General features: G+C 68.9%; 7 protein-coding genes across 7 annotated transcripts in view; 6 read left to right on the top strand and 1 right to left on the bottom strand.

Annotated features, from left to right (window-relative positions):
- Nucleotides 1-566: 566 nt before the first annotated feature.
- On the top strand, nt 567-2,700 carry CHLNCDRAFT_35098 (hypothetical protein; the record flags this gene model as incomplete). The annotated part of the gene is made up of 7 exons (XM_005848401.1): nt 567-813; nt 986-1,120; nt 1,255-1,439; nt 1,646-1,829; nt 1,965-2,034; nt 2,282-2,438; nt 2,602-2,700. The coding sequence occupies exons 1-7, from the start codon at nt 576-578 to the stop codon at nt 2,698-2,700; spliced, it is 1,068 nt and encodes a 355-aa protein (XP_005848463.1). The 5' UTR covers nt 567-575.
- A 261-nt stretch (nt 2,701-2,961) lies between these two features.
- On the bottom strand, nt 2,962-3,737 carry CHLNCDRAFT_144848 (hypothetical protein; the record flags this gene model as incomplete). Its single annotated transcript, XM_005848199.1, has 3 exons — nt 2,962-3,261; nt 3,403-3,519; nt 3,600-3,737. The coding sequence occupies 3 exons, from the start codon at nt 3,735-3,737 to the stop codon at nt 2,962-2,964; spliced, it is 555 nt and encodes a 184-aa protein (XP_005848261.1).
- A 388-nt stretch (nt 3,738-4,125) lies between these two features.
- On the top strand, nt 4,126-13,937 carry CHLNCDRAFT_51803 (hypothetical protein; the record flags this gene model as incomplete). The annotated part of the gene is made up of 23 exons (XM_005848400.1): nt 4,126-4,279; nt 4,442-4,890; nt 5,137-5,277; nt 5,441-5,658; nt 5,769-6,717; nt 6,887-7,053; nt 7,242-7,327; nt 7,508-7,628; nt 7,808-7,902; nt 8,064-8,255; nt 8,498-8,625; nt 8,751-8,837; nt 9,028-9,720; nt 9,882-10,249; nt 10,422-10,557; nt 10,749-10,874; nt 11,017-11,093; nt 11,204-11,274; nt 11,402-11,499; nt 11,630-11,695; nt 11,855-11,956; nt 12,123-12,314; nt 12,513-13,937. 23 exons carry the CDS (start codon nt 4,126-4,128, stop codon nt 13,935-13,937), a joined length of 6,141 nt encoding a protein of 2,046 aa, XP_005848462.1.
- A 375-nt stretch (nt 13,938-14,312) lies between these two features.
- On the top strand, nt 14,313-14,850 carry CHLNCDRAFT_144846 (expressed protein; the record flags this gene model as incomplete). Its single annotated transcript, XM_005848399.1, has 2 exons — nt 14,313-14,339; nt 14,644-14,850. The coding sequence occupies 2 exons, from the start codon at nt 14,313-14,315 to the stop codon at nt 14,848-14,850; spliced, it is 234 nt and encodes a 77-aa protein (XP_005848461.1).
- A 169-nt stretch (nt 14,851-15,019) lies between these two features.
- Nucleotides 15,020-16,263, top strand: CHLNCDRAFT_144845 (hypothetical protein; the record flags this gene model as incomplete). Its single annotated transcript, XM_005848398.1, has 3 exons — nt 15,020-15,378; nt 15,564-15,754; nt 15,911-16,263. 3 exons carry the CDS (start codon nt 15,020-15,022, stop codon nt 16,261-16,263), a joined length of 903 nt encoding a protein of 300 aa, XP_005848460.1.
- A 458-nt stretch (nt 16,264-16,721) lies between these two features.
- Nucleotides 16,722-19,892, top strand: CHLNCDRAFT_144844 (hypothetical protein; the record flags this gene model as incomplete). The annotated part of the gene is made up of 8 exons (XM_005848397.1): nt 16,722-17,193; nt 17,383-17,570; nt 17,870-18,327; nt 18,466-18,689; nt 18,830-18,941; nt 19,072-19,267; nt 19,378-19,440; nt 19,593-19,892. 8 exons carry the CDS (start codon nt 16,722-16,724, stop codon nt 19,890-19,892), a joined length of 2,013 nt encoding a protein of 670 aa, XP_005848459.1.
- Nucleotides 19,893-20,609: 717 nt separating this feature from the next.
- The window catches only part of CHLNCDRAFT_144843 (hypothetical protein), a gene marked incomplete at both ends in the record, with an annotated part of 4,129 nt that continues 3,083 nt past the window's right edge, over nt 20,610-21,655 (top strand). Inside the window, 4 exons of the mRNA XM_005848396.1 lie at nt 20,610-20,780; nt 20,925-21,081; nt 21,255-21,373; nt 21,590-21,643. Of these exons, the coding sequence (XP_005848458.1) occupies nt 20,610-20,780; nt 20,925-21,081; nt 21,255-21,373; nt 21,590-21,643 (501 nt within the window). The remainder of the gene's footprint in view (nt 20,781-20,924; nt 21,082-21,254; nt 21,374-21,589; nt 21,644-21,655) is intronic.

Genomic DNA, 21,655 nt, shown 5'->3' with positions numbered 1-21,655 from the left:
CCTGCTGTGGCCGCGTCCACAGGTGCCGAGATCGCTGAGCATTACTGGGAAACCCACAGCGAGCCTGATCAGCAAGCACATTGATTCATTCGACTGCCTGCTGTGCCGTGCGGCGGCAGAGCTTCGGACTCTCGCACTTCAGGCCCTCCCCCCTGAAAGATGCAGCTGTAGCTTCCCCATCGCCACTGCGCTATGTCGCACGCTTCGCCATGACGAAACGCTGCCTCGCCTGCCTGTTGCTGGCAGCGCGGCTGGCCTGGGCCGTGCAGCCCGTCGGACAGGCAGTGAGCCTGCAGACTGCAGTAGGAGCCGCGGCCCAGGAGCTTGTCAGCAGCGGTGGGTGCGGAGCAGAGACCGTGCTTGTGGCGGTGGAGGCCGCCGATGTCGGCCCTCAGCAGCTCCTCTATGAGCACTCGACCATGGAAGGTGGGGCTTGGTCAGCATGGTTGTGTCGGAGCAGCTGCCGAGGCTCATGTGCAGGCTGCTCCTGTGAGCAACCCGCACTGCCCGTGGCGGGGCCGACCACCTTCTGACCGACTGCTTGCCCGCCGTTCGTAACAGAGCTTGTGGTGGACATGGCCGGCTTCCCTCTCGAGGAGCACTTTGTCACCACCGCTGACGGCTATGTGCTGGGGACCTACCGCATCCCGCACGGCCGGCACCAGGGCCCGCCGGCCGCCGGCGGCGCCTGCGGCCGCCCCGTGGCGCTGCTGCAGCACGGCCTGCTGGACAGCAGCGCGGCCTGGGTGCTCAACACGCCCAGCCAGAGCCTGGGCTTCATCCTGGCAGACGCCGGCTACGACGTCTGGCTGGGTACGCAGCCAGCTGATGTGGGGGGAGGTCGGCGGGCTCGCTCTCCTCGTGCCGGCCTGCCCACCCCACCCGGCAGTGCCAATCCACAGGCCGGTCCTGGACTGAGCGAGTGCGCCCCGTACTAAAGCCTCGCTTCCCTCCGCCCGCCCCGCTGTCGCCTGCCCGCGCGCAGGCAACAGCCGCGGCAACGCCTTCAGTCGCAACCACACCGGGCTGGACCCAGCGCTGCCCGCGTTCTGGGACTTCACATGGGACGACATGGCCGCCTATGACATCCCCGCCGCAGTGGACTATGTGCTGCAGCAGAGTGAGCAGGCAGCCCTGACGCGGTCGGCCAGGTGCCGCAGCAAAGTGAGGAGCTGTGCGGCAGCTGCGGAGCCAAGTGGAACGCACACATCATGTGCTGCTGCTGCCCCCTGCCCCCTGCTGCCTGGCCTGCAGGCGGCTGCACCCAGCTGGCGTATGTGGGCCACTCCCAAGGCACGACCCAGATGTTTGCAGCGCTGGCCTCCAACCCGGCGCTGCGCGGGAAGCTGTGCGTGGCGGTGATGCTGGCGCCGGCGGTGCACATGCGGTACATCGCCTCCCCCGCGCTGCAGGTGCTGGCTGCCATGGATGCCGACAAGGTGGGCGCCGGGCTGGCTGCCCTCGGCTGCTGCAGAAAGTAATCTGGGCCAAATGGTTTTAAAATGCTTTTAAAATGCTTTTACAATGTGGTTTGCCTCCTCCCCACCTTAGCCAAGGAGCTCCACACCTCAAGCACACCTCAACCACTGTCTCCAGCCGCCACTGCCACCCCTTTCCTGCCCTCGCCGTTCCCCTCGCCCCGCAGCTCTTCAGCCTGCTGGGCGTGGCCGAGTTCCTGCCCTCCCGCCGCGCCACCTCCGACCTGTTTGGCCAGCTGTGCAGCGAGACGCCCGCCCTGTGCGCCTCCATCATCACCGCCATAGCCGGGTTCAACGCAGACAACATGAACATGAGTCGGCTGCCCACCATGGTGCAGTACGCGCCCTCGGGTGAGGCGGCACGGGCGGTGGTGCTGTCCCGCAGCGCGCGCACGGGCTGGGCGCCGGCGCGACCGCGGCGCAGTCGCCCGGCCGGTGACAGCCGCTTGGCCTGCCCTCTGCGTGCCTGGTGCCGTTGCCCCGCAGGCACCAGCGTGAAGAACCTGGCGCACTGGGCCCAGGCCATCCGCAAGAGCCGGGAGCGGGAGCGCCCGCTGTTCCAGCGCTACGACTACGGCGACGTCTGCACCCTGCCCAGCGGCCTGCCCAAGACCTGTAACATGAGGCGGGGCGCGGCCGCATGCGCCGCCCATGGAGCCTGCCCGGCATGTGCTGTCCGGTTGTTGCAAGCACGCCTGCATCGACCACCCGTTGCCACCACCGCACACACACCGAGCGCAGCACAGCACAAAACGCACTCCTCCTTGCCGCCGTCGCCGCGGATTGCCTACCTGCTGCCGCAGGGTGTACCATAGCGTGGAGCCTCCCAGCTACGACCTGGGCTCCATATCCTCCCCACCCCTGGCCATCTTCCACGGCGGCAGGGACAGGCTGGCGGATGAGCGGGACGTGCAGACGCTGCTGCAGGCACTGCCGCCCGATGCCGTGGTGTACTCGCAGGTATGGCTGGCTGTGTGTGGCTGCGTGTGTGAATGTGGAGGGCGGGTGGGGGTGTGAGGAGAACGCTCGTCAGGTCGGGCAGCTGCTGGGCCCGCCCCATTGCACCAGCTGCCCCTCCATCAGACCTGTTGGAGGAACGCTCCCCCTCTTTCCACCTGCGCAGCTGGAGGAGAGCTACGAGCACCTTGACTTTACGTGGGGAATAGACGCCAAGGATAAAGTGTATCCAGCTGTGCTGGACCTCCTGCACATGTACCAGTAGCACTCGGCTCCGTGGGGGCCCCTGGCCGGCGCGGAGCCGTGCCCGCCCATCTCCGTTTTCAGGAGCTGCGCAGTTTTTCCGCGCCCGCTGCCCAGCTCCCATCCCTATGTTGTGGAAACAACCCGCAGGCTGCAGTTCTCTCAGACAGCAGCCAGGAGAGCCTGCTCTTGATTTATCCTCTGATTGTGCGCCTCTTTTCTGCTCCCCACATTTTTCTTTTGTTTTCACAACACAGATGCAAGCATCCAAAGCATGGGCGGCCTAGGTGCCGCCGTCTGCATCTGCTGGCACGACGTGCACTCGCTGCCCTCCTGCCGCCAGCCCGCTCTGCTGCCGCCGCAGCACCACCGCTCGTATGCTGGCGACCTCCGCCGCCGCCTCTGGGTGGCCTGGCGCCAGCGACAGCGCTTGCTCGCAGCTCGTCAGGGCCAGCTCGGGTTCCCCCAGGTTGAGCTGAGCCCGCGCTAACGTAAGGTGCCCCTCAGCCCAGCCCGGCACCAGCTCCACCGCTCGTTGAGCGCACTGCACCGCCTTCCAGTCTTGCCCCACCTCCATCCACACCTGCGATGGGTGAGTCGCGGCAGCTACTGTGCTTGCTGGACAGCTGAAAGCAACCAACGGCGTTCAACCTCAATGCAGGGGCTGGTGTTGAGAAAACTGCTGACCCCCAGAGGCTTGTGGGGTTGCAGCCGTCTAGCAGACCTGCGCCTTGGATTCGTGCAGCTTGTGCGCCTCCGCTGGCAAGGCCCCCAAAGCAGCGTCCCAGCAGCTCATGGCCTTTGACCACTGGCCGGCAGCAGCCGCTTGATTGCCGGCCTCCTGCAGGCAGCAGTGGCAGAGAGGCGGTGGCGGCAGGCGGCGGGCGGCGGCAGTGAGATGGCGGACATCCCCGCTCCCACCTGCAATTGCGCTGCCGTCAAGCTGCTGCGGCGGCCACTGGGACCCGGCATAGCCTCGTCCTCAACGTCAGAGGAGCTTGAGAACCCTGCCCGCTTGGCCCCCTTGCTCTTGTTGATCTTAAAAGCTTGGAAGGACATGATGATGGAGTGTGAGGAGCAGGGAACCCCGAAACGCAACAAATGGTGTTCCTTCGGCTTTCCACCCCTTTCAGCGCTGAAATGTGCTGCCTGTAGCTCTTCTTTTCGCATATTTTCATTTGCATCTTACTCGTCATCATCCCGCACTGCTCTAGAACTGTCCACGGACGCCAGAACGCGAGCAGGCCCACCTGTTGTTGGTGCGGCACGCCCACTCCTTGCACACCCGAACCCCCATGATTGCCCACCCAGCCCAGTCAATTTGGCAGGAGTTCGCCCCAAGTCCACGCCTATGCGGCCCCTAGCGGCCTCCTAAGCTGTCGGAAGGCTCTCGCAGCCCGTGCCAGGCAGAGAGGCAGCTTGCCAGCCGGCAGCCGGGCCGCTCGCGATGGCGATGGTGTCGCTGGGTGGTGCCCCAGAGGACGAGGTGCTGTTCCTGGTTGTCCAGGCCCTCAGCAGCGGCCCCTTTGCGGCGCTGGGCGCGCAGCTCGCGGCGCAGGCGGCCGCGCAGGGCCTGCTGCCGCGCCGCCACGACGTCACCGGTGCGCTGGGTCCCTCGGTGCTGCCTCACCCCCTGCCCAGTGCCTTGCCTGATTCCTCCTTGCTAGCTCCCTCTTGTGGTGCTGTTGCATTTCCACGGGCCGTTCCTTTTCCCCAAGCTCCCCTCTGGCCAAACCCCCGCCCGCCACGCTTCCCGCCTGCAGGCGCCCAGCACCCGCTGAGCCTGTCCGAGCTGCAGCAGCGGTACGCCCACCTGCCATCAGATGCCCTGCACCAGCTGCTGTCACACCTGCTGGAGCGGCGGCAGCAGGAGGCACCGCAGCCTGCGGCCCGCGGGCTGACGAGCCTGCTGGAAGGCGGCGCGCTGGGCGTGCTGAGCGGCGGCCCCGCCGCCGCCACACTGCCGCCGCTCCCGGCCTGGCTGCGCCCCGCCCGCGCCCTGCCCTCGCAGCCCCACCGCCTGCTGCTGCTGCGCCAGTGCGGCCTGCTGCGCTCCGCGCAGCACCCAGCCATGGTGGTGCCGCCGGCAGAGTACGGGCGCCAGCTGGCTCACCAGCTCACTGTGCGGGGCCACCGCTACGCGGTGTACTGCGTGACTTACGACCGTACCGGCCGCTACATCGTCACAGGCTCAGACGATCGCCTCGTTAAGGTGCGGCCAGCTGGCTCTGTGCGGTGGCTGCTGCGGTACCAAACGACAGCTATACTTGCTGCCGCGCAAGTTCACAGGAGCAGGCCTGGCACGGCTGCGTGGTGGCGGTGACCACATTGGGCACAGCAACCACAGCAGGCACAGCACTGTGCACCGGCTGTTGCTTTTTACCCCCAGCAGCCCCCTCGTGCCGCCGCTGGTACTGCAACTTCCGCCGGTACTTGGGCCACCTGGTCCTGTCCGCAGATCTGGTCCACGCGGACGGGGCTGCTGCAGAGCAGCTGCCGGGGCCACGACGCCGAGATCACCGACCTCTCTGTGTCGGCAGACAACGCCCTGGCCGCCTCCTCCTCCATGGACGGCACAGTGCGGGTGTGGGAGCTGGAGGTGGGTGTGGGTGTGGGGGTGTGGTGGGGGCGCGTGGCTGTCTGTTGCTGCCGGATCCCGCTGCTGCTGCCTGTGAAACACACAAAACAAATGCAGCCATCGCAAGTCCTGAAACCATGCTTTTCACATCGCCGCCCGTTGCCGCCTGTGCCGCTGCGTGCAGGGCGAGTCGGGGCGCCCCGGCCAGCCTGTGTCTGTGCTTGTGGGGCACACCGGCCCCGCCGCCTTTGTGGACTTCCACCCCTGGCTGCCCGACGCCCTGCTGACGGCCTCCTTTGACGGCACCTGCCGCATCTGGCGGGCGCGCGAGCCGGCCAGCCCGCCGATTGTGCTGCGAGTCGACCCCGCGCGCTTTGGGCTGACGGGGCATGCGGTCACGAGGTGAGCTGGCAGGCGGGGATCACCTACCAGCCAGGACTGCCGCCCTATTCTCCTGTACTGCATATGCATACTAAGTATACTATACTGCTGCTGGACTCTACGCCCTGCAGGCTGGGCGGCCTGGGCTGGCAGCCCTTTGCTGGTTCGGGCGCCGCCGGCCCTTCTGCTGCTGCGGCGGCGCCCCTGCAGCTGCCCTTGGGGCTGCTTGATGGCGGCGTGCGAACCACGCGCAACATGGAACGCCAGCTGCTGGGCCACCTGGCAGGAGGCTCCTCCCAGCCGCAGCAGCAGCAGCAGCAGCGGGATGGCGGCGAGCATCCGGGGGTGCGGCACAGCGGGCGGGCCGCCCGCCAGCTGCGCGATCTGAGTGAGCTCATGGACGAGGATGGGGGCGAGGAAGTGACAGATGGGGACGACTCTCCAGTGCCAGGCGGGCGCCAGCAGGGCCGTGTGGCTGCTGCAACAGCTGCAACAGCCGCGGCAGCGGCAGCGGCAGCAGACGACGAAGACGATGAGCACATGGAGGATGGTGTCGCAGCCGCCGATGGCCTGCTGGTGTGCGGGTTCAGCCGGGACGGCACGCATATCGTGGCGGGCGGCAACGACTGCAGCGTGTACATCTGGCAGTGGGCAGTACCGCAGCCGGCATCCCTGCAGCAGCAGCAGCAGCAGCAGGGCGGCAGCACCCCCGCTGGGCCGCCAGCCGCCAGCCCAGCAGCGCAGGCGGGGCCGTCTCAGGATGCTGGGGCAGCGGCCGAGCCCGCGTCTGCCGGGGAACCAACAGCGGCAGCGGCAGCAGCACCAGCAGCAGATGGCACATCACCTGGTGGCGCCGGCGCTGCCACCGACCAGCCATCTCCCGCCGCGGCGCAGCGGGCGCAGCAGGTGCAGCAGCCGCAGCGGCGGCAGCAGCGGCAGGGCGGCGTGGGCGAGGGCTGCGAGTGGCCCGCCCCGCGGGAGGTGTGCCAGCTCAAGGGCCACCGAAACGACGTCGTGCTGCTGCAGTTCAGCCACGGCGGCGACCAGGCCGCCACCGGCTCCAAGGATGGCACCGTGCGGGTGGGTGGGAGGGCTGGGGTTTTGCTGTTGATGGGTGGGAGGCTTGTGAGGCTGCAGTGGGAGGCTGCAGCGTCCCTGGTGCCAGGGTTCGAGGCATTCACAGGCCAGCCAGGTATCTGGCGTGCTCGCCCTGCACCCCACCCAGCCCGCTGTGTGCGCCGTCCCGCAGGTGTGGCGCCGGCCGCGGCGGTGGCGCAAGCGGCCGCAGGCATGGGAGCAGGAGGTGACGTTTGCTGTGCTGCCAGACCCGGAGGCGATCAAGGAGGCGCGGCGGCGGCGGCGCCCGCCGCCGGCGCCGAGCATCGACCAGATTGCTTGGAGTGCCGACGACCAGCGGTGAGGGCCTGGGCTGGCTGGAAGAAACGTTCAGGGCACGGGTGGGGCCGATTGGGGCTGCCGGGCTGGTTCTGCTTTTTCTCAGGCGGCGAGGAAGGGGCAGGTCGCCAGCGCTGCCGCACTGGAGCTCCCTCCACCTGCTGACTCCCATCCGCTGGCCACGCTGGCCCTGCCTACTGCCCATGCAGGCTGGTGGTGTCAGTCACAGACTTTGGCATCCGAGTGCTGGCCATGCCCGGCGGCCAGCTGCTGCACCACCTCTCCTTCCACACCAGTGAGGCGGGGGGCCCGGCAGGGCGCTGAAGTCCATGCCCTGCATGCATGCATCGAGCCGTACCGCCTCCCGTGTCACCCTCCCCTCCTTCCATTCCTCTTTCGCTGCCTGCCAATTCGCCCTCGCCTGTTTCTGTCAAGTCATTATTTCCTCCTTCTTTCTTTCCTCCCCCCCATGCAGGCCACGTGCACATCCTGGAGTGCCACCCCACCGACCCCGCCCTGGCCTTCAGCGCCAGCTACGACGGCACGGTGGCGGTGTGGGACACCCGCAGCGGCACGGTGCTGCGCAGATTCAGCAGGTGGGGAGGGCGCCCTCGCTGGGGTCTCCTGGGACGCGCCTGTTGCAGCCGCCGTGTGGTTGCAGCGGAGCGTCCTGGCTGCTGCCCGACTGCCGTGTGCATCACGGCAACAGCTTCTGCCTTGCACTCGACGCATGACCACGCATGTTTTCTGTGCGTTGTCCCCTGTGCTGCTGCAGCCGCCAGACGCGCCCCGACGGCCGCAGCTGGCCAGACTCCATCCCTTTTGCTGACGGCCACTTCTCTCCCGACGGCTGCTCCATCGCCGTCACAGGTACGCCGCCAAGCTGCCGCCGCCCAGCCCGCTCCTCTCACCACTGCCGCCTACCCCGTTGCCTGCGTCGCTACCCAGCGCCTCGCCCGCGTGCCTGCTGCCTGCCGCCTCACCGCCCACCCACCACCTCCCTTGCCTCATCCTATCTTGCCTCCTCGCAGACGTGGCGGGTCAGCTGCACTACTACTCTCTTGGCCCATGCGAGGGCACCCTCTTTGGGCGGGCCCCTTACGACCAGTTCTTTTCATCGGACTACAGCCCTCTCATGCGAGACCTGCAGCACAACGTGGTGGACGCGGAGACGCAGCTGCCGCCGCACCTGCTGGAAGGCAAGGCGGGGCGGGAGTGCGCGGGTGTGCATGCGTGCGTGGGCGTGCGTGTGTGCTTGAGTTGTGTGGCTGTTTGTCGCTGTTTGTGGCTGGTTGTGGGGGTGTGGCATGGGTGTTTGGGTGGAGGGCAGCGGGGGGCAACAGCAGCCTGACCTTGGCCAGTTGGGTTGTGCCGCGTCCGTTTTGTGTGGAGCGGCTGGCGTTGGGCTTTCTCAGGATGCTCACCGCCTTGGCTGTGCGCCCACTCACATATCCCCACCCTGCAGCTCGCGGCGCGCTGTGCGACGCTCTGGGCAACCCCTACCCGGAGCCACTGCAGGAGGCATTCAGGGCGCAGCGCGTGCTGTCGGCACCCACGCAGGCATGCCCTGCTGTCTGTCACTGCTGCTGCTGGGTGTGAGGAGAACTGCGCCTGCGCAGCGTCTGCCGCTGCCTGTGCCTGGCTTGTATGCCTGCTGTTGCCTGATGCTGACAGCAACGTACGCCCCGCCTCCGCTTCTCCCTCAACACTGCCTGCAGGAGGTGGCTTGGCTGGAGCCGGGCAAGGAGCCCGGCTATCTGCTGGCGGCGCCCACCCTCACGGCGGCGCAGTGGGCGGTGGAGCAGGTGCGCCCTGCTGCCGGCCCCGCTGCTTTCCGCCGCCTGCATTCACGCTGGCCGCCGAGCTGCTTGCACCACCTGCTGGAGCTGGGCTGCCTTTGCCGTGCCGGGCTGCCGCTGCCGTGCTGCCACGCTGTTGCCACGCTGCTGCCATTCCTCTGCCCCCGCCCGCCTGGCGCCTTGGGTTGATGTGCAGGTGAACGGCACCGAGCACACGGTGCAGCTGGCCATTTCTCGGGCCCAGGAGCGGCTGACCGTCTACGATGACAGGCTGGATGCCGGGGCGCGGGAGGTGGTGGCGCGCGAGGCGGCGGCAGAGGCGGGGCGGCCGCGCAGCCGGCAGCGGCGGCAGCAGTGGGCGGAGGAGGGGGCTGGGGCTGCGGCGGACGAGGCTGCTGAGCCGCAGAGCTCAGGGGAGATGTTTGAGGAGGGTAGCCTGGATGGTTCTGATGAGGATGTGGATTCAGGCATGCTTACTAGCGAGGAGGAGGAGGATGAGGATGAGGAGGAGGAGGAGGGCGAGGACGGCGGCAGGCGGCGGCACAGCCAGCGCCCCAGCCGGCAGCGCGCCGCGGCAGAGGCGTCGCGGCACAGCAGCCGGCTGGCCAGGCAGCGCGAGGGAGGCGGCGGCGGCGGCGGCGGCTCCTCCCGTGCCACCACGCGCCGTGCGGTGCGTCCAGCTGCTGCTGCTGTGGAGGAGGAGGACGAAGGCGGAGATCATGAGCAGCGCGAGGAGCGGCAGCGGCAGGACAGGGAGGCGCGAGCGGCGCGGCGGCGGGCCCTGCAGCAGCAGGAGCTTGCGCACGAGCGGCACCGACGGCAGCGCCAGGCGGCGGCGCGGCGGCGGCGTGCCGATGACAGCTCGGAGGAGGAGCAGCAGCTCAGTGAGGTACGGCTGCAGTACAGTCATGGCCCTGTACACGCATGCTATGGTTTGTGCACAGCATGCATGGGCTCCTCTAGGCTCACGACCGCTGCCGGCAAGGCTGCTTTGAAAGCGGCCTGACCCCATATTGTGCTGGCCCTGCTCCTTGCTCACCTGCCATGCAGGGTGGGGCCGGCAGCGAGGAGGAGGCAGGCCCCAGCCGGCGCCCCGCCGCGGCACAGCGCTCGCGCCGCCGGCCGCGGGCCGAGATGGAGGAGGAGGGCGGGGCGGCCGGGCATGCGGAACAGGCAGAGGGGCGGCAGAGCAAGCGCCAGCGCCGCGCGCGTGGCGCCGGCGGCCGCGCGCTTTCCAATTACTCCTGGCTGCTGGCCACACGCCCGACCAGCGCGGTGTATGTGCCTCAGGCTGGCGACTGTGTGGTGTACCTGCGAGAGGGGCATGAGCGGTACCTTCAAGACACCAATGACAAGCGGCCGCCGCCCTGGGCCACGCTGCGCCACGGCAGGAGCATCCGCCCCGCCGAGCCCTGCAGGTGGGCGTGGGGGCGGCGGGGGCCTGACGCCCGGGGGCACCTGCTGTTTGCGATCTTGTGCTGCGCTGGTGCCAAGCGCCTGCTCCGTGCCGTGCCGCTCTGTGGTTCCCCCTCTCTCACTCGACCATGCGCGCATGCTGCTTCGTCCCGCCCGGCTTCCCCTTGGCTTCAGGTTGGTGGATGTGCAGTACGCGATTGCCAACGACGGTACCGACTTCACCGTGGCCCAGCTGACCCTCATGTTCACGCAGGACGCCTCCCCGCTCAAGGCAGGCCACGCAGCCGCAGCAGCGCCAGCGCCCGGCCGCGTTTGCCTGCGCCCGCCTCCACGGCAGCGCAGTCACGAGTTGTTGCGCTGGTGCTCACGCTTCCCCACACCCTGCCCTGCCCTGTCTTGCCCCGTCCTGGCCCGGCCTGGTCTGCCCTGTTCGTTCACCTTCAATGCACCCACACGTGCAGAAGTGCTACACACATATCATCCTCTGCCTCCTGCCTGCAGGACACTTGCTTTGCTGTGGAGGTGCCTCCCCCGGTCGCAAACTGTGTGGAGTATGTGGTCTTGGCCAGCCGCTTCCAGGCTTCCGTGGTCTCGCAGTGCTGGGAGGTCGGCCAGCGGTGCCAAGTGGTGCGTGGGCGGCCTGCTTGCGGCTGCCACACCAGGCAGCTGCCGCCAGCTGCTGCCGGCGCTCAGGCGCCCCTGCAGCTGCCTCAGCATACATATGCATCCCATCCCAACACACATTTTATGGTACTTCCCCCGGCTGCAGTACTGGAATGACGAGGAGGCCACCGGCAGCGGCAAGTGGTGGCTGGGCACTATCATAGAGGACGCTCGGGGCGGCAGGTGGGACGCAGCGCATCTTGGCTCGCCGCAGGGGGTTGTGCAGGACACGGAAATGCCTGCCCCAGCCTTGCGCCAGCGTGCAGAGGCGCCCCCTGCTGGCGGTCCTGCAGGAATGCCGATGTGCTGGAGGATCCGTATGGCGCCGGCCAGCTGTGGGAGCGGTTCGATGTGGAGTGGCACGGTGGGCGGCCGCTCTGACGTCGCTGCCTGGTGGTGCCATGGCTTCTGCTGTGCATGCTGCATGCTGGCATGCTGCATCTTGCGCCATGCCCTGCCGAGCTGCCCTCGCAAGGCCCTGCGCCCTGCAGGCGTGGCTGGCCCCGGTGGCGAGCTCGTTGAGGAGAGGCAGGCAGACAACCAGCGGCACAGCCCCTGGGAGCTCTTCACCCCTGGCTCTATAGACCAGGTATGTGCCATGCCACACTGCCTGCCGACCTGCGTCTTCCTGCTTACTTTCTGCTGAGATGAACCTAGGTGCAGCCAGGGGCACATACTCAGCAATGCCCCATGCTTTGCTGCGCGTCCCTGGGGCGCAGGTGGCGGCGCAGGAGGCCACCTCCCTAGACCCGGCAGTCGTGGAAAAAATGCTGGCAGCCGTGCAGGTGGGCGTCTGCCCGCGCCGCTCCCGCCTCCCACACCAACCACCACCCGGCCGCATGTTTGAGCCAGCACTTCTTGCTGGGAGCGCCCGCGGGGAGCACACGCCTGCCGTGCCGATTCGCTGTCCTGCTGAGTGCCTGCACCCCCACCTGCCGCTGCAGGCTGCCGGCTCCCAGGACCGCTTCGTGCTGTTTGTCGCCTCCCCGGATCCAGAGGAGTCATACCTGTCCAAGAACCGCCGCCGCGAGTACTACAACCGCCTGGTGGGGCGCCGGGCGGAGCATGCATGCGCCACAGAAGCTTTTGAGCTGCCTGGTACACGAGGATTGTACCAGCAGCTCCCAGCTCCCGAGCGCCTGCCGTCAGGCTGTCTCGTCGCTCCCATCCTCACACACACTCCCGCCTGCCCTGCCCCGCCCCGCCCGCCAGGTGGCGCTGCCGCTGTCGCTGTGCGAGGTGGGCGCCCGCCTGGCCTCCGGCTACTACCGCCAGCCCGAGGCGGTGCAGTCCGACCTGGCCACCATCGCCGCCAACGCCGCCACCTTCAACGGCAGCGTGGATGCGCTGGCTGAGGATGCGGCCGCGCTGGCAGCGTACCTTACGGCTGTGCTGCACGGGCAGGTGAGGTGGTGGGTGGGTGGGTGGGTCGTTCTGGGGTTGGCACACAGGAGCGGGTGTCGTGAAGACACGCTTGCTGACACGTCCGCTGGTAGCCTTGCGGAACGCGAAAGTAGTAGTAACCAAGGTTGAACTAGCGACCGACCTTGCAGCCCACCCTCTCACCCCCACACCGCATTCCCCCGTGGGCTGCTGCCACAGGAAGTGGACCTTGCGGTGTATGCCACGTATCCAGAAGACGCAGCTGTGGCAGAGGGGGCAGCTGCAGAGGCCAGAGCAGCGCCGGGCGCTGGCGGCCGCAGCCGCGGCACGCGGCGCCGCGATAGCCGCCGCGACGGGCAGCCTCGGGGCGACCTGGGCATGCCAGACCTGCAGCTGCTGCTGCAGCAGGGCGCGGAGCTCCCACCGCCGCCGCTGCCGCTGCCGCTGCCGCTGCCGCTGCCGCTGCCGCTGCCACAGCAGACCAGCCCGCGGGAGGAGCTGCCGCTGGGTGCTGCGTTTGGCGAGGCGGGCACGGGGCGGGCAGGCGACGGCGGCATGCGTGTGCGCTTCACCGTGCCTGTGCACCTCAGGAGGTCCTTGGGTACTGCTCCAGCGGCAGCTCCGACACCAGCGGCGATCACAGACGGCCAGCACGCGGTGGAGCCTCCGCCAGGCGTGCCAGCGGCAGCAGCTGGCGATGCTGGCACGCAGCACGCGGGGCCAGAGGGGGCGGCGGCGCCGGCGCAGTGGCCCGCGCAAGGGGCAGCAGATGGTGCAGGTGTGCAGGCGCCGGCAGCGGCGGCGCCGGGTGCACCTGCCGCTGCGGGGCCGCCACCGGACCTGTTTGCAGATGTCGCCGCGCTGCTGGCGTCCACCCACGGCGGCATGGGTGCGCCAGCTGGGCAGCCGGCAGCGGCAGGCTGCGGCGAGGCCGCTGCAGCGCCCCCGCCGCCGCCAGACTGGTTTGCATCGCTCCCCGCACCGGCAGCGGCAGCAGCGGCAGCAGGAGACGGCGGCAGCTGGCCAGCCGGCTGGGCTGGCCAGCCGAATGGGCACCAGCAGGTGGCTGCCGGCGCGCGGCACAGCGGGCGTGCCGGGGCGGGTGCGCGGCGCACTCGTGGCGAGTATGCCAGCTTGGATCAGGAGGAGGAAGAGGCTGGCAGCAGCAGCGAGAGCGGCGGGGGTGGCAAGCGGCGGGACGGGAGAGGGGCTGCGGCGCCAGGAGGAGCCAGCGGCAGGCGGCAGCGCCGAGGCCTGCGCACGAGCGGGCGGGCGGTGCAGCGGCAGAGCTACCGCGAGAGCGACGGGGAGGAGCAGCAGGAGGAGGAGGGCGGCGCCGCAGCTGGCGCTGGCTGGGTGGCAGACGATGCCTGGCAGCACGCGTTCCAGCCCCAGCAGCAGCAGCCGCAGCGCCACCGGCGCAAGTCGGCACCGGCGGCGGCAGCCAGAGGCGATAGCGAGAATTGGATGGAGGGCGTTGAGGAGGAGGAGGAGGCTGCCGGAGAGGACAGCTACCAGCCTGGAGGCAGCAGCTCTGAGGAGGAGAGCGAGGAGGGGTCGGCAGGCGGCCGCGGCGGCAGCCAGCGCCGCCGGGGCAAGCAGCAGCAGCAGCAGCGGCAGGGGCGCTCCAGCAGGCGCCGCTGACGAGCGCCGTAGGTTGGCAAAGTAACCCTGTCCTGCCTTCGTATGCTGTTTGCCGCGTAATCTGATCTGATTGGGACACAGTACAGGGGCCGAATAGGGGATGGAGCAAGGCTTAAGTTGAGGCTGTTGTCACGCCTCAACCGAGCGGAGAGGCTGCTGCTGGGCAGGCTGAGGTGAGCTAAGACAAGCATTGGCGCACAATAACCCTGGGAGTTTGGCAGGAGTTTGGCAGGGGATCCCTATGCGATGCAAGTATTGCGGTGCTGGTCTGTTCAGCTGCCGCCGCCACATGGCGCATCTTGCCGGCGATGTCGCCAGCTCAGCGTTTGCCACCCATATCGGAGCGGCACCCCTTGGGCAGACGGCATCAGAGTCATGCCCTTCCCCGAGCCCCTGCTGCTGGTGAGTGGGGGGCGCTATGCGGCACGCCGGGAAGCAGTTGCGAGGGTCCTGTGCATGCATCCATAGCTGCTGCACGAGTACAGGCGTTGCATCATAGACGGGAGGCACGCCAAGCACCCACGATGCCAGCGGGTTCATGAGCCGCCATCACTCCGGCATCCCCAGCGGGGGAGCCCCCCTCCTCCTTTCACTGCTTGCTGGATGCATCTCCCTATGTCCCGGAGAGCTGTCCTGCTGCCGCCGCCGCTCCGTCTCACTCCCGCCGCCGCTGCCTGCGCCCGCCGTCGGGACCTCCTGCGCGCAGGTGGGCTCCGTTGCTGGCATCGCAGGCCTCACCTTCGCCTCCTTCACGGCGGTCAGCTACCTGGAAGTGAAGAAGCGAATAGACGAGCAGACCGCAGCAGGGGAGGATCCTTACGAGCTGCAGGTGGAGCGCCGGGTGGAGCAGCGCGCGCAGCCCCCCCGCAAAGCCGGCGGCAAGAAGGCAGGCGGCGGCAAGCGCAAGAAGTGAACCCCCCAGCCGGGCAGCAGCAGCAGAGGGCAGCGTGCAGCTGCTGAGCTGCTGGCGTAGCCGGTCCAGGCAGCTGCAGGCAGGCAGGCAGGCAATCAGCCCGGCAGCCGCCTTGAGCTGAAAGCAGGCAGGCAAGCAGGCAGGCAGGCAGGCAGGCAGGCAGGCAGCCATGTACTCTCCCATGGCCCTCTACTCGCCCCTGGCCCCCGACCCGCTGCCGCCCGGCCCGCGCGTCACCAGCCCCGCCGCGCCCCCGCTGCGCCTGCTGCTGCGCGTGTTCAACGTCGCGCTGGCGGCGGCGGCGCTGCTGGTCATCGGCAAGGCGATCTGGATGTTTCAGGAGTACAAGCATGGCGGTGACGCGCCGCCGCCGGCGGGCCCGCCAGAGGCAGAGGAAAACATGGCGGGCGCGCGGCCTGCGGCGGCGCTGCCCGCAGCGCTCGGCGTGCTGGCGGCGGCGGCGGCCGGCCGGCCCGGCTGGCAGCTGGCGGGGCACTGGCTGCAGGCCGCCGTGGCCGGGTTCCCCTGGTGAGCTGCACGCTGCGCTGGCGCCAGCTTGGCGCCCTGCCTGCATGCCTTGCCGCTGCTGCCTTGCCGCTGCTGCCACGCTGCCGTCCAGCGGCACCTCCTACCGGCGCCAGGCCAGTCCGCCAGCCCCAGCCCTAGCTGACACCCACCTTGTCATCCTCCCCCTCCCCCTCCCACCCACCCAGGTTCATCTACCTGGTCGGCTGTACCGGCGTGTACTGCCTGCTCACCGCGCTGTGCGGGCTGGTGGGCGTGAAGCGCGACCGCCGAGCCCACCTCTCGGCCTACATTGCCCTCATGGCGCTGCTGGTGCTGTGGGAGGCAGGCGCCACTCTCCTGATGCTGACAGACAACTCCTGGAGGGGGCGCATCCCAGGTGAGGCTGCCTGGGACATGCCGTGGTGGTGGGGGCGGGGGCAGGAGCGGGCACCAGGCTGCCTGCGTGTGCTCGGGCTGGCCTGCGGCACAGCTCCTCAGCTGCAACACGCTGAGCTGAGCCGGAGTTGGCGGCGGGTGTGCCCTTGTCGTGCAGACGACCCATCAGGGCGGTGGCGCGAGGCGCTGGGCTGGGTGGACGCCAACGAGCGGCCGGCGCGGCTGGCGGCGGTGGGGGCGCTCATCCTGCAGATCGGGGTGCTTGCGGCGGCTAGCTGGCTGCAGGCCATCTACACCGCCGCCTACGAGGCCTGGGTGGACGACTGCGAGGAGCAGAGCGAGCGTGTGCGAGAGGCGCTGGCGCGCACCGTGGTGCAGACGTACGCCGGCGGCGGCGCCTCCTCCTGGTCCGCCCGCCTGCGCTCCAAGTACGGCGTGGAGGCGTCGGCGCTGGAGGCCGCCACCCTGGCGGCGCGCCAGGTGGCCGCGCTGCAGGACGACCGCGTGTGACTGGCAGCAGCCATGAGCCGCCCCGCAAACTCAACCCCTCCCCCTGCTCCTCAGTTTTGACCCGTTGCAGCAGCACCGATTGTTTAGAGCCTCTTTTGATGTTATGACGCTTGCTTTTGTTACCCTGCCACTCTGCTCCTGGCCCACCCTTGCATCTCGCCGCCGCCCGCCATCGTGCATCCCGCCGCTGACGGCATTTTCTGCTGGTGCAACTGCTGGCACCTCCTACGGTTCTTGTAATTTCGAGCAGGACACCAATTGGGCATTTGTTGCAAGGGGCGAGCGTGGGCACAGGGCGTTCAAGGCGGTGGAGCAACATGCGGCAGGCGGATGCACGTGCCTAAGTCCCCTCTATTTTTGGAGCGCTGCGCATGACATAGCAACGACTTTCGAGTCGGCAGCGGAAGCAGGGAGCTAGTCCCCAACGAGAGAAAATACCTAGGGCTAGGGCGGCCGCAATGCAGCTTGCAAGGGCAGCCACACTGCTGCTTCTGGCCGCTTTCGCCTGCTCAGCAGCGGAGCCTCACGGCAGCACGCCGCGGGACCCGCTTCAGAGTGGCGCCGCCGCCGCCGACGACCACGCAGCGGCGGCGCGGCTGCACCCGCTGCTCGTGCCCCACAGCACAGCCTGCGCACTGGCCAGCGGCTGGTGCCCCCTAGAGCTGCAGCCGAGTGAGCTGCTGCTGCACTCGGATGCCGCACTCGGCCCAACGAGCATCGGCAGCGGCGGCCTCAACGGCAGCAGCGCCAGCGGCAGCGCCAGCGAGGACGACAAGGGCAAGGACGAGCCGCTGCCGCACAAGCCGCTGCTGCCGCTGTCGGCCTGGGACGTGCTGGGCGTGGTGCTGGCCTCCCTCGCCCTGCTGCTGGCGGCCTCCGGGGGCATCGGCGGCGGCGCCATCCTCGTGCCCCTGAACCTGATGGTGCTGGGTGAGCGCGCCGTGCTGGCAAGCCGAGCCTGCAGCACAGCAGCAGCAGCAGCACCACCACCACCAGCAGGAACAACGCCGCCTCCACAGCCACGCCGCCTGCCCCTGCCTGCCCCTACCTCTCACCTGCGTCCCGCGGTCATTAACCACCCCGCCCGCCACACCCCATCGCCCTCCCTGCCGCCCGCAGGCTTCGGCACCGCGCCCGCGGTGGCGCTCAGCAACATCACGATCGTGGGCGGCACGCTGGCCAACCTGGCCTTTAACGTGCAGCGCCGCCACCCGGCGCGCCACGGCCCGCTGATCGACTGGGACCTCATCATGGTCATGGAGCCCAGCACCATCCTGGGGGCCCTGGTGGGCGGCTACCTGAACAAGGTGAGGCAGAGGGCGGGCCGGGGGTGTGCGCGCTTGTGCGTGCGTGCGCGCGCGCGTGCGTGCGTGCGTGCGCGCGTGCGCGTGCGTGTGCGTGTGCGTGTGCGTGCGTGTGTGCGCGCATGTGTTGTGTTTTTTGGCGTTGTGTGTGTTGTATGGTGACAACTGTTTTTGGTTTTGTGTGTGTGTCTGTGTTTCTTGTATGGTGACAATCGCGCACTCGCCTTCAGCCGCTGCCTCTGCTCGCGCGTGTACTGTGTTGCTCACCACCCCGCCGCCCTGCTGCGTGCGCCGCGGCGCAGATCCTGCCCGGCTGGCTGACCACGGTGTCCCTGTCGGTGCTGCTGGCGCTCATCAGCTACAAGACGTTCAACAAGGGGCGGGAGATCCACGCCCGGGAGCGCGACTCCCTGCACCACTCCCTGCAGCGCCTGTCGGTCGTCAATTCCGCAGACTACACCTTTGATGCCCCCGCCACCGAAAGCCTGAGCTCGTCTGAAGGAGAAGAGGGCAGGCCCCGCGGCGGCCGCACGCCCTCGCCGGTCGGCCCGCTGGGCCTGCGCCCCGATAGCGCCGCCAGCAGCGGCGGCAGCACGGCCGCCGAGGGCCCGGGTGCGCAGCCACGGCTGGACCTGGAGGCGGCGGAGCCGGCGGCGCCGCCCTCGCCCACGTCCGAGCGCCGCCCCGCCAGCCACCCGCTGCCCATCGGCGAGGCCAGCGCCGCGGATGAGCTGACGCTGCCGCTGCTGAGCCCGATCGAGTGAGTGCGGGCAGGATGCTGGGTGGTTGCAGCCCTAGGAGAGATCGCAGTCAGTGGGAAAAGGATTGGAAGCGACCATAGGTTGGCGCGGCAGCTGGAGGTGCAATTGTGATTGCCTGCCTGCCTGCCTGCCTGCAGGGAGCCTCAAGACACCCAGCTCGCGAGTGCGGACGAGCAGTGCGCCCACGGCTTCCGTGCCACCCCATTCGGCGGCAAGTGGCCCATGGCGGGATCGCAGGCTGGCGGGCACAAGGCGCCCGCAAATGGCGCCGGCGGCACCACCCGCAGCAGCAAGCGCGCGGCTGCCTGGCACCCGTACCTGCCTTGGGGCAAGGTCGCCGTACTGCTCCTGCTGCTGGCAGGTGAGTGGGGGCTCCCTCCTTCCCATGCACGCCCTGACGTTGTGCTGTGGCAGCAGCAGCAGCAGCAGCAGGGCCACCTGCTGCTCCCCTGTGCGCCGCGAGGCGCCTACGTCCCACCAGCGCTGCTCCACTCCATGCAGGCGTGGTGGTCAGCGATGTGCTGAAGAGCCAGGCTGCTTGCCCCTCGCTGCCCTACTGGCTGGCCGCCACCGCCATGGTCCCCGTCACGCTGGCCACCCTCTCTGCAGTCAGGTGCGCTGCTGCACCGCCCCTGCAAGCTTGAGATGCGGCACAGCCGCAGGCTGCCGCTTGCGGTCCGGTCGCACTGGCGCACACGCGCCGCCTGGCCTCAGCCTGCTCCGCTGCATCCTGCCGGCCGCAGGACGTACCTGCTGAAGAAGGGCGCCGCGCAGCGGGCGTCGGGCCACGAGCTGCTGGAAGGGGATGTGGAGTGGACGCCTGGCTCCACCCTGCTCTACCCCGCCCTCTGCTCCTTTGCCGGGCTGGCCGCCGGCATCTTTGGCGTGGGAGGTGGCATCATCAAGGCACGCTGGCTGGCCGTGCGGGAGAACCCCGCCGTGTGTGCCCGCCATGGCAGATGGAAGGCTGTGGGGATGCTTCTGTCCCGCAAACGTGGCCTGGTGCATGCACGCTCACTTCCTGTCCCGCAACCCTCCCACCCCTGCAGGGCCCGCTGATGCTGGAGATGGGAGTGCTGCCTGAGGTGGCGGCCGCCACCTCCGCCACCATGGTGGGCAGCTTCCACACGCCGCCGCCGCCGCTGCTGCTGCTGCTGCCCTGCAGCCCGTTCGGCGCCTCCCTTTGCCGTGCCCAGCTCTCAACTCACTCACCTCGCTCTTCTCCCTTCGTCCTTGCCCCGCCCCGCCTCCTTGCCGCCCGCAGATCTTCTTCACCTCCGCCTTCGCCTCTGTGGTATTCATCTCCTTTGGGGCGGTACAGTGGGACTACGCTGCCATGCTGTTCACCATGGGCCTGATCTGTACCGCGGCGGGACAGCTGCTGGTGCTGTGGGTCAACCAGCACATCAAGTCCCGCAGCCTACTGGTGTTTGTCATGGCGACGGTGCTCAGCGTAAGCAGCGTGGCGCTGGCGGTGCAGGGCGCGCAGTCCACGGCGGCCGCCGCCGCGGCCCACGACCTTTGGCACTTCCACGGCATCTGCGGCACCAACCGCTCCGCCTGAGGCTGGCGGGCAGGCCGGCGGTCTTCTGGTGGTTGAGAGCGCATGCACGACCTGGCTGGCACGCACAGCTGTGAATGCGATGCGTGCGGCTGGCCAGGGTGCAGCACCGGTTGCCTCATTCCCATCATTGTCATCAAGCCCAATAATTTCCCGCCAGTGCACCTCGGTTCCCTGATACATTGTGTACTACTGGGTTTGCGCAGCGCACCGCCATTGACCTTGCATTTTCTTTTCCTTTCGGCTCGCTAGCTGCATAGCCTGTTCCCGGCTCGAGCGCTAAACAATGCCCTTGTCATCCTTGTGTAAGCGCTCCTGCTGTCGACGCTGATGGGCGGGCGGGCGGCACAATTGGAAAGGAGCCATCCCATCCCTTGGACATGTGGAGCGTGCTGCTGCAGCAGTTGACGAGCAGGCAGGCAGGGGACTGCTGGGCAGGCAACCAGCAGCTCTGGTGCCCAACTTGGCTCGGCAGGTTTGAGCGCCTAGCCGCACCGCATCACGCCTGATTGCAGCTGCAAACCCACACGCTCGCCACGCGCCAGCGATCATGGCGCCTGCGGCGGCAATCAGGTCCCCACGCGATCTCATGGCTTGCCGAGGTCCCCGCGATGCGCACCCAGACCGCTCGTGCCTCGTGCTCTTGCCCGCAACGAGCCATGACCGGGCCTCCTGCCCCTGCCGCGCCCTGCAGGGGTGCGCAGGCAACCCACCCCCGACATGGCGGAAGCGGCGGCGCCCGCGGCGGCGCCCGCCCCGGCCGCCTCCCTGGTGCTGGCCGTGCAGCGGCTGCTGCAGGACCTGCGGCCGGACAGCGTGGATGAGGCAGCCGCCATCATCGCCGGCACAGACCTGGACGTGCACCAGCAGGCCGATGGGCTCGCCTCGGAGGTGGGCCGCTGGGTGCTGCCGCGCCAGATGGCGGCGTGGCGACCGGCCAATCCATGCGCTCGTGCCACCGTCGCTGCAACCAGGCACATGGGTGCTGCCCATTCCGCCCATATTCTGACCATAAGCTGCCTGCTGTCCCCGCAGATGTACCGCGCCGCCACCAGCGGCCCCGACAAGGCCCTGGCTGTGGCTCAGCTGCTGGGCGAGGTGCTGGCGCTGGACCCCAGCGGCAACGGGCGCCAGCTGCGCCGCCTGCTGCTGACGCGGTGCGAGAAGGCGTTTGACCTCAGCCCGCCGCCAGGTGAGGCCAGGGGGCCTGCCGGCGGCTGCCCACGCAGCTCACAAGCACCGGGCGAGCCCAGGCCAGGACCCTGGCAGGGCGCGCCAGGGGCCTGTGCACCCGCCAGCCAAATCTGCCGCCTGCCTGCCGTCCCGCACCCAGCTGCCCCCGCCCTGCCTGGCCGGCCGGCGCAGGCATGAGCGAGGGGTACAAGCGCAAGATGGGCGCCATGACCTTTGTGGCTGCTCTGTTCAACGAGGGCGTCATCCCCGCCTCGGTCATGCACTCCTGCCTGGCAGAGCTGCTGCAGGGGGTGCGCCGCCGCCGCCGCGTGCAGCGAGGCGGGCCCGGGGAGCCGCCGCGGCCGGGGCTGCTTGGCTGGCGCCTGGTGCTTTCTTAGCGGAATGCCCATTCAGCCGCCCTGGAAGCTGTTCTTTGAAAGAACCCTCGCTGCACACATTCCTGTTCTGACACTCGCATGAAAGATTGCACCGCCAGCCCCTCACCCACCCACCCACCCACCCCGCAGGGCGACGCCTCCCGCGCCCACGACCTCGACTGCCTGCACCTCCTGCTCTTCTCCGTGGGGCCCCGC

This window comes from Chlorella variabilis, assembly GCF_000147415.1.
Source record: "Chlorella variabilis unplaced genomic scaffold CHLNCscaffold_8, whole genome shotgun sequence".
NCBI lineage: Eukaryota > Viridiplantae > Chlorophyta > Trebouxiophyceae > Chlorellales > Chlorellaceae > Chlorella > Chlorella variabilis.
This window is presented reverse-complemented; position numbering and strand designations above follow the sequence as displayed.